A 10893-nucleotide genomic window follows, 5' to 3' on the forward strand; every position below is an offset into this window, starting at 1 on the left:
CTCTGCATCCTGTGGACGCAACTTTATCCTGGCTGCACTGAAGACTATGGCACTCTCTCGGTCACACACTGTTCTACGTGGAAGTCTAGCACTCTTTCGGTCACGCACAGGCTGCAACATCGGGTCTCATCACAACCCAATGCGCGACCCGTGAAGTCGGGGGGGAAAATAATAAAAGAGAGAAAAGAAAAAGACGGAGTGACAAATCGTTAGCAACAAGCTATGCTAACAGACTGGTGGTTGTGGTGGTGTTGGCTATTAGCTTGTTGCTGCTGCTGATTCAACGCACTGATTGAACTTCACTTCATGTCCGCCTGTAACGTGAACGAATCCTGACACCAGCGCTGCAAAAACAGACAGATCTACAAGCTCTCAACGCGCTGCAAACGGCGCTGCAGAGATGGGCGCATCTGCGGGTTCTCAACGCGTTTGTTTTTGCAGCGCTGGTGTCAGGGTTCGTTCACGTTGATCTACATTCTACAAGCTCTCAACACGTTGTAAACGGCGCTGCAGAGACAGGCGCATCTGACGCGGCGCGTTGAGAGCTTGTGAATCTGTCTTTTTTGCAGCTGCCATTCTTCCCTGTAGACAGGGACTCAAGTGACTTCTAAATTCCACTTTTCCAAATAAATTATTTTACATCCACAATGGCAAACCTATTTGCATTTTGGCTAAGTACAATAATTGCAACTGCAACTTTTGGTTGGTATATTAAGCTATGTTAAATCCACTGTTGCCCACTATTAGTATTTCTTACTGAGTTGTGCTTGCTAATACTACTAGCCTACATAAAAATATATACTGTATAGGCCTATTTGATATTTTTATATATTTTTTCATAAAAAATGTTTTATTATTATTTTTGAGTGGTGCAACCACTCCCTTACGGAGCTATGTGTGTGTCTGGGTATGAGCACAAAAATAGCATGGTTGTTTTTCACCATCTGTGCGCAACCTAACGCACACACAAACACACACGCACGTATTAACTGTATATATGATGCTTTCGGGGGGTGCCAATACATTACAGTGACAGTACAGTACAGTAGAGGGTACAGTAGAGGGACCGCCACACGGTAACTGTCATTTCTCAACCGTTTCGGACGTGGCATGGCACGCCGGCCCCCTGGGCGCATTCCTGGGGGTCTGGAACTCCCCCCCCCACCCCCCCTCACGGAGTTGCACCACTCACTTCACACAGGTGTGATTTTTTGTGGGACTCATAAGATTTTTTTGGGACTCATTTGAATGACCACCTGTGCATCCCGGGACCCATTACATTGAAAACCTATTTACATCACTGCCGCATTTTAAAAGCCAACTAAATTGTGAGTGGAAGTGGAACATGTTTCTTTCATTGTCTGTCAGCATGTCACACTATGACGCGACGATGCACGTTTTTCATCGCTAGAAAGACCAAAACGCGACGATGTGCTTTTTTCATCGCTAGAAAGGTCAAAACGCGACGATGTGCTTTTTTCAACGCTAGAGAGGTCAAAACGCGACGATGCGCGTTTTTCATCGCTAGAAAGGTCAAAACGCTAGAAAGGTCAAAAATCGCTAGAAAGGTCAAAAGGTCAAAGGTCAAAACGCTAGAAAGGTCAAAAATCGCTAGAAAGGTCAAAACGCCACAATGCGCTTTTTAAAAAAAAAATGTCAAAGGTCAAAATGCTAGAAATGTCAAAAATCGCTAGAAAGGTCAAAACGCCACGATGCGCTTTTTTCATCGCTAGAAAGGTCAAAACGCTAGAAAGGTCAAAAATCGCTAGAAAGGTCAAAAGGTCAAAAGGTCAAAGGTCAAAACGCTAGAAAGGTCAAACATCGCTAGAAAGGTCAAAACGCCACGATGCGCTTTTTTCACACCTAATTATAGTAACTAATGATATGCGCTAATAAGCGGTGACATCATCGTTTCTCAAAAGCTCCGTTTCGCATGACTACACAGCTCCACTGATCCGGATATTTTCGAAAGTCTTCACTTATTTATCCGTTTCCAAAAACCTCCTTTGAGTGGCCGAAAACACCGTTTGCGTGTGGCTGAAAGGCCCAAATGCACAAAGAAATGTGCGTTTTGCAAAAGATCCATATACGTGTAGCCTGGGCCTAAGTATATAAAGGCACAGGGATAACAGGACACATGGGTGAACACAACTGACAATCAACACTGGGATATGCTGTGGAACTAAGAGGACACAGGTGGACACACTAGGCTAATCACAGTAGGCCTATAGGTTAGACAAGACCATCAAACAGTAACAAGGCATACAGGAAACACTAGGAACAATACTACAAAATAAAAGCACACAAGGGTACAGTAACTCTAACTGGAACTAAGACACAATATTACAAAATCACAGGAAAACAGTAAACTAAAACACTAACTAAATACAGAACATGTCACAGAACGTGACAATGGAAGAAAAGGAATTCTGTTACCACTACCCCTTTCTGCTGGGCCATCCCAGTTTACTGTAGCTTGGGTCAGGCAGGGTGAAATTACTTAAAAGGCCCCTGTTCAGTCATCTATCATACACCACAACGAAGTGAACACAACATCATGTTAAAATGCAATACAGGGTCAAGCACTAATATTTATCATAATCACAATATCCAGCAAAGAAAATGGAACCAGAGGGTCTTTCTTTCTTTCTTTACACTTATGAGGTGCCACTGCCAATCATATTTTTTAATGAAGGAATAAGTACCGCATTTTAAAAGCCAACTAAATTGTGAGTGGAAGTGGAACATGTTTCTTTCATTGTCTGTCAGCATGTCACACTATGACGCGACGATGCGCGTTTTTCATCGCTAGAAAGACCAAAACGCGACGATGTGCTTTTTTCATCGCTAGAAAGGTCAAAACGCGACGATGTGCTTTTTTCAACGCTAGAGAGGTCAAAACGCGACGATGCGCGTTTTTCATCGCTAGAAAGGTCAAAACGCTAGAAAGGTCAAAAATCGCTAGAAAGGTCAAAAGGTCAAAGGTCAAAACGCTAGAAAGGTCAAAAATCGCTAGAAAGGTCAAAACGCCACGATGCGCTTTAAAAAAAAAAAAATTCAAAGGTCAAAATGCTAGAAATGTCAAAAATCGCTAGAAAGGTCAAAACGCCACGATGCGCTTTTTTCATCGCTAGAAAGGTCAAAACGCTAGAAAGGTCAAAAATCGCTAGAAAGGTCAAAAGGTCAAAAGGTCAAAGGTCAAAGCGCTAGAAAGGTCAAACATCGCTAGAAAGGTCAAAACGCCACGATGCGCTTTTTTCACACCTAATTATAGTAAAAATGATATGCGCTAATAAGCGGTGACATCATCGTTTCTCAAAAGCTCCGTTTCGCATGACTACACAGCTCCACTGATCCGGATATTTTCGAAAGTCTTCACTTATTTATCCGTTTCCAAAAACCTCCTTTGAGTGGCCGAAAACACCGTTTGCGTGTGGCTGAAAGGCCCAAATGCACAAAGAAATGTGCGTTTTGCAAAAGATCCATATACGTGTAGCCTGGGCCTAAGTATATAAAGGCACAGGGATAACAGGACACATGGGTGAACACAACTGACAATCAACACTGGGATATGCTGTGGAACTAAGAGGACACAGGTGGACACACTAGGCTAATCACTGTAGGCCTATAGGTTAGACAAGACCATCAAACAGTAACAAGGCATACAGGAAACACTAGGAACAATACTACAAAATAAAAGCACACAAGGGTACAGTAACTCTAACTGGAACTAAGACACAATATTACAAAATCACAGGAAAACAGTAAACTAAAACACTAACTAAATACAGAACATGTCACAGAACGTGACAATGGAAGAAAAGGAATTCTGTTACCACTACCCCTTTCTGCTGGGCCATCCCAGTTTACTGTAGCTTGGGTCAGGCAGGGTGAAATTACTTAAAAGGCCCCTGTTCAGTCATCTATGTGTGCCTATACTGCCAACGCAATGCAGTCTGGCATTGCGCCAACTTGGATCTTTCAACTCATTGCTCTGTATAGGGCCCGATTAAGCAAGTCGAAAAACCCATGCGGTAATACAGATTTTGGCCTCGCTCTGCGCCTTTCCGTATTATGGAAGCCGTGGTGAACGCTCACTCATATGGAATACCACGTTCCTGAATATTTTAGCATTGGGGGAGTGTCCATATGTTAATTATTTTCGCTTTGCGCTATTTGCTATTAAGCCCCTTGACCTAAAAACACTCAGCGCATACCAATTCCACCTGGGTCTGACCACGTCTTAAAAGCAAAAAGCACTGTTTGATTTTACACTTGAGCGGCTCTGGAGTGTTGCCATGTCTGTTTGCTGTTTATTATAAGCGGCTTCTTTTTCTGCAAAGTTGCTTGTAAATATTGGTAGTTGTGGTTGCTTTTCTTGTTTCTAAAGTGCTTATTTGGGCTTTTCTCCTAATGTTGTTTAAACCAGTGATCCTCACACAGCGACATTCCCATGCCAAGGACCCCCAGATGAATGCATTTGCCCAACTAAGCCAGTGACCCCCATGACAGATTTGTGTTTTTAAACATTTTTCAAAAATATTCCACAATTGTCACTTTTTTCAAAGATTACTTTTTAAAATAGCAGATCTACCAGCTCACAATGCATCACATTCATTAATTAAAACTATGAACTCTGACTGCAGGGGGATATATATTTATAATGATCATTTTAACAATGTGCAAGAAAATATGTAAAAAGAAGGTTTTTACATTTGTGGACAATCAAAATATGCTGGAAATTTTAATGTGGTGTCATTAAAAGGAATCTTGATATGGCAGACTCACTATCTAGAAAATAAAAACATGGCACTTCATTTAAAATAGGTTGCAGACCCCTGTTATATGCGATTCTTTTGGGAGTATGTTTATAGACCTATTTACTTGTTTCTATGAGACATGGCAACAGCGAGCTTTCTGGCTGTCTGGCTTTCTGTTGTTGAGATTGTAAAGGGTCATATATCGCTCATTTCTCAACCTTTTTTTAAAATTAAAACATCTCCATAATCATTGGGGAGTTTGCTTTCATACGCTGTATCACACCCGACTCAATTCTTCTTCAATAAAATGCTACGAGCGAAGACCATAACATTGGGGCCGCAGCAATACGCATGGCGCACGTATGGCATTTCAACTCATTCCTTCGCCGTGACTCGAATGAAATAAAATAAAATAAACGTTATTTTACTGGTGTTTTTCAATAGAAACAAATAAAGAGCGTGTGTGCAACAGTGCATATACGTGCATGCACTATATGCTATATTTCCTCCTTGTCGGGATGGTGAAATCTTCAGTGTCTTCACAGCCCGTTTGTCTTTCATATTATTCTTATAATATTTGATATTATAAACACTCATGGTTCTCTCATTTCTCAACCGTTTTTTAAAATGTAAAAATCCCCATATTCCTTAGGAATCTTGCTTTCATTCGCTGTATGGTACATGGTTCTATTTTTATCGAATTAAACAATATCAAACGAACTTGTATGTTCGGGGGTTAGACGATTCTGGGAACATTACGCATGGATTGCCAATTTGCCAGCCAATGCTGCGTATCTACTCGCAGTTCCATTCCGATCTGAAAGGTATAGGTAGGTGCCATTTCAAAGGCTTAGTTATTCATTTATGAATCAAATGAACTAGAATAAAGATTTTTACAGCTGTTTTTCATGCTTAGAACAGAAACAAATGAAGTGATGATGTGCGTATATCTCCCTCCCTTAGCAGATGGCTGCGCCACTGTAATGACTTTCCAATGAACACTGCAAGTTACTTAACAAAATAGAGACATAGGCCTACAAGCTATGCACATCATGGCTGTGACAGCTTGTGGATCTGTTCTTTTGAGGCATAAAGGTGACAGCATGCAGTGCAATAGGAATAATTAACCCAAATGTGACAAAGTCATGTCATGTCTATGGTGCCAGTCTGCAGAAATGTAATACCGCTTGCAGAAAAGGGCGCATTCCGTATGAGGACATCAGCTGACTCGTAAAGAGAATAGTACGGACATGTTCATTGGGTAAGCCTCAAAACTCCCTAAAACACTCCCATGACTAATTCAAGGCCGTTTTGCTCACACCACGGGGTGTCGAAAGCGCTTCTTACCAGGCCCATAATTGTAATATGACATTGCCCACGCCTCCACGTCTTAAAAACTGTAATATGATATGTAATTAGATTTCACCTGCTTAATCGGGCCCATGTGTCTAATGTACAAGACATAAACATGCTTGCCAATGAAATTTAATCTGTTTTGAACATGCATTGCTACATTAACTAGAGAGCAATATATTATTAGATTAATTACAGCAAGTGGTTCCCCAAATAATTGACATTATAGACACTAAGGTTGAATGGAAATATAAATATAAATATAAAATAATAAAAATGTAAATGTAAAAACAAGTCACGATTGATTGATCATTAAAATAAACATGCCCTGAAAATGCATGTGAATCTGTACATTTTAAATCGTGATAAAGGTCATATCTCACCTAGATCTGACTGAATTTTGATCTAATGGTCAATATTCAATTTATCCCCTGAACAAGCAGACAGGCTCTATTAACCCAATGGTAAAATATTCAGCACTTGCTGGTCGGCTCCATATGCAGATCTAGGTGATGAATGGGAGTGAATGGGAGGTACTGTGTTAAAATGGCCTAAGTCACATTTTATTATGACTTAGGCAAAATAAAATGGCCTAAGTCTCACTCTTGACACAGGCCAATTTTTTAATAGGGTGTAACAGGAAGGTCTTTTAAGTTAGGACTTAGGCGCTTTTACCAGAGATGGTCAGCATCACCAGGTGATTTAGGCCAAAAACTAATTTTCGGCAAAAACGACTTAGGCCATTAGTTTAATAAGGTGACGATATGATACTGCACAAGAAGTCTCTGAGGCTTTTGGTGCTTCAATCAAACACAAGCTGAGCCTCACTGAGTTTAGTGAGCTACTACAACCCCTTGGTAAGTTCTTGGAACAATATTTCCTGAAACATAAATTTCGTATGTATAAGTATTTATTGCAATCACTTCTGTCCTTGTGTGTGTCTGTGTTCATAACAGCCAAAGCTATAAATGGATTTCAATTAAACTTCGCACATAGTTTGGCAGTGTCATATAGTGCAACGTGTTGTGAGCTACTTTTGAAAAAAATTGAAACGTTTTCAAATATATTAAAAATATAGAGAAAGAAACGCGTAGGTCCTGTTTTTTAATTGCCTTGCTCATCAATAACATCAAATGACGGAGTGCCTTGGATTCCTTTTTTCTGCAAATCCAAATTTGGATTTCTGCAAATCCAAATCCAGGAAATGAATCCCAATTTTTCCCATAGACATTTCAAAAAGTATTTATTTAAAGACCTTTTAAGCGTCGTACGAAGCCAACTCGAGTCGTGACAAATCATGACAACAAACACAATATTTTGGACCAAACAAATAATTACAAAGAAGAAAAACAACAAAAAAAGTGTTGTAACCTGCCGTTTTTTTCTACTTTCTAATTCTTTGTTTGGCCCAAAACATTGTGTTTATTGTCATGATTTGTCACGACAAGAGTTGGCTTTGTCCGCGGCGTAAACGTCTTTAAATAAATACTTTCTGAAAAGGCTATGAGGAAAATTAATGGGTCTCTTTTCTGGGTCTCTCGAGGGGGCGGGACTGCGACGCTCTATAGGATCGAGCAAATCATAAAATGTACTTATTGGGAGATCTTCTCATGGCCCTCTACGATATTGCAGAATTTTGTGGAAAACAGCAGCACAGAAGTGCTAAAACTGCTAAAAATGGCGGAACCAGTACGGAAACTAATAATAATAATAATAATCTTATAATAATTGCACAGGCGTACGCCTGTACGGCAGACCAAACTCTACATGCGACGACCCGAGCAAGTGCCGTGCATGCAATTGACTCGTTCAGATAGGCTTTCTCCCGAAAAGACTCATAACCATAAACAAATGCCCAAACGCCCATATATAGGCATATGAGGAGTTCCGGTTGTCCAGAGCCACAGAGCTGACCGCTATGCCCATATGGTGTGCGCATATATGGGACCAAGCGACTTCAATCGCTGCGCACGCATCGCATCGGCGAGGACTCGAGGAGTGAGGTGTCTAGGGTTCGGATAGGCCGTTATCCAAAACAGCTGATCCGACCAATATGCCCATATATAGGCATATATGGAGATATATGATGACACCAGGAATCGTCATACTATTATAAATGCACCACGTCGCTGTACATGTGTGTACGTGTGTACTGTACGTCTGTAATCCACCCAACTTGAGAACCACCAGAACAGGCTCTGCCAGTGGAACTAATTCCTAGGGCCTAAATCCCCTCACCTGTAGATTCCATGATGTCACATTGAGATTAGGCAACACACTTCATATTTGGGCATTCCTGACACAGAACTCCATATATAGGAGGAATCGGAGCAGCAGGAGGAAAGGAAACAGTCCGTATCTGTCAGTCTTCTGAACACTTCACCTCTCCTTTGAGCTTCTGTCACTTAAACCAGAATTCAACATCATGTGGAATCAAGGAGGAGGATATGGTGACTCCAGCATGGGTGGTGGCTACACTCAGTCCCCAAGAGGTTTTGCATCGCCGTTTTTATCCCAAGGAGGGGAAAAGAAACAGAGACAGCGTGCTACACAGATCATCCCGTGCACAATGTCTCAGTTGATGTCTGCTGCTCAAACTGATGAGGTCTTCAAAGTGGGAGAGGTGGAGGTTGCCCAAGTTACTGTTGTGGGGGTTATCAGAAGCATAGACAAAACCATGACCAACATCCAGTACAAGATAGATGACATGACGTGTGCTCCTATGGATGTAAAACACTGGGTCGACTCAGAGGATTCCAGTGTAGACAGCGCTGTCCTGACCCCCGGCACTTATGTCAAAGTCTCGGGCAACCTGCGGTCCTTCCAGAATATCAAGTCTGTGGTGGCGTTCAGTGTTAGTCCCCTGGAGGATATGAACTCAATCACCTCACACATGCTGGAGGTTGTGCAAGCGCACATGCCTCTAAACAAACCACAGAACACGACATCTGGCTGCGGTGGAGTAATGAACTCGAGCAGCACTCCCATGTCCCGCCCTGGCAGCAGTAATGCGGGGGGTAATGCAAATAACGGGCTGAACCAAAATCAGAACCAGGTGCTTAGTTTGATCATGCGTTGTCAAGATGCTGAGGGCATCAGCCTTCAAGAACTGAAGCAGAGACTTGGTGGCACAAGTATGCCTGTCATCAGGCAAGCAGTGGAGTTCTTGAGCAACGAGGGACACATCTTTTCCACCATCGACGAGGATCACTACAAATCTACAGACAATGGTGACTAGCGTACTGACCCTGATCCCATTGCTCATACCACAGAACACGTGTGACAGAAGCTGATATTGTACCTAAATCTTTAACAAGGAGTCAGACCTCCACACTCTTCTACAGCAGTTTATTTGTTTGTTTGTTAAAGAACTACAGTGGAACGTTTGTTTCCACATCTGTTTTCCTGTTATCCTTCTGTTATTGTAGCAGGTGAAACAGAATCCAATGGTTTGGATCTAACTACTAACTGCAGTTATGATTTAAGGGAGCACATGACATGACCCATTTTCAACCTTATCTAATGTTTGAGCCTCACTAACTCAACTCACTAAAATAAGATGACAACCATTTCTGTCTACTCACTCTGTATGTGTCTCATTGTTGGGCTATGGACGGAACCCTTCTTATACAATGAACTGTCCACGGCCCTCTTCTGGGACACAGTGAGTAGACAGAAATGGTACCATTATATTGAGTTTTGGTGCGTGCCGATTATCTGAAGATAGGTTGAAAATGGGTGAAGTAGTCCTTTATTATTGCAATTACATACTGGCTGCCAAACTCATATAAAGATTTATTTATTTTTAATCTGGGAAAATAATTGCTCAGTTTTGAGGTTTTCATGTTTATGTTAACTATTTGTCAAATACTCTTAAAAAAAAAAACCCTCCATATATAGGAATAATGGGACACAGAGAGACAGATACAGAAATGTCCATATTGGCATAAATTGGACACAGACAGATGGGTGGAACGGGTACTCTGACACGGACGGGTACAGCGGGTATTGCATAGCCGGGTGGGGCATGGATTTCCGAGACTGCAGAGCACCAAGTCGGTAACGATGGAAGTTGGAAATCCACCGTGTAGTACTGTATATGGGCAATTAATGGACATGGACAGACGACTACAGAATTCTTCATAAATGGACACAAAAGGGACACAGACAGATGGGTACAACGGGTACTCTGGTCAAGAGGTATTGCATAACCGGGTGGGGCATGCATTATTCCTGAGTAGATCGGTGCACCGGTCCAGTAGGGATAAAATAGGGATAAGAATACAAACAAAATAGTAGAGATATACAGTAGATATCCTAATAACAATAATGTTGTATAATACAGTAACTAGCACACTCACACGACTGGCTGCAGTGGTGGCAGTAAAGTGAACATGGTGTTATACACCTGGCCTAGGGGAGCCAAGTATACAACAAAAAATCACACCGTGTGAACTGAGTGGTGTAAGGTTGATTCAGCTGGAGTTTTTGTCCGATGTGAGGTATTATATAAGGTAAGGTATTATATAGCCTGATCAGCTCTGATCTGACGTAATGAAATCACACCCGGATGTGATTTCACAACTGGCTTTTTTTGTGCAGAAAAAATGACCACGGTTGCTACGGTCATCCAGTTCACCCGGGTGTGATTTAATTACGTCAGAAATTATTTTGAACATAGCAACCATGCTCATTTTTTTATGCACACAAAAGCCAGTTGTAGGAGTGGTTTACACCACTCAAAAACAGGGGAGACGCAGTACTCAAATGAAATATAAAT

General features: G+C 41.6%; 1 protein-coding gene across 1 annotated transcript; it reads left to right on the forward strand.

Annotated features, from left to right (window-relative positions):
* Positions 1-8538: 8538 nt before the first annotated feature.
* LOC306927677 (replication protein A 32 kDa subunit-like) lies at positions 8539-9376 on the forward strand (the record flags this gene model as incomplete). The annotated part of the gene is made up of 1 exon (XM_079507494.1): positions 8539-9376. The coding sequence occupies one exon, from the start codon at positions 8539-8541 to the stop codon at positions 9349-9351; it is 813 nt and encodes a 270-aa protein (XP_079363620.1). The 3' UTR covers positions 9352-9376.
* Positions 9377-10893: the final 1517 nt, after the last annotated feature.

This window comes from Electrona antarctica (genome assembly GCF_951216825.1).
Source record: "Electrona antarctica genome assembly, chromosome: 8".
In the NCBI taxonomy this organism is placed as follows: Eukaryota; Metazoa; Chordata; class Actinopteri; order Myctophiformes; family Myctophidae; genus Electrona; species Electrona antarctica.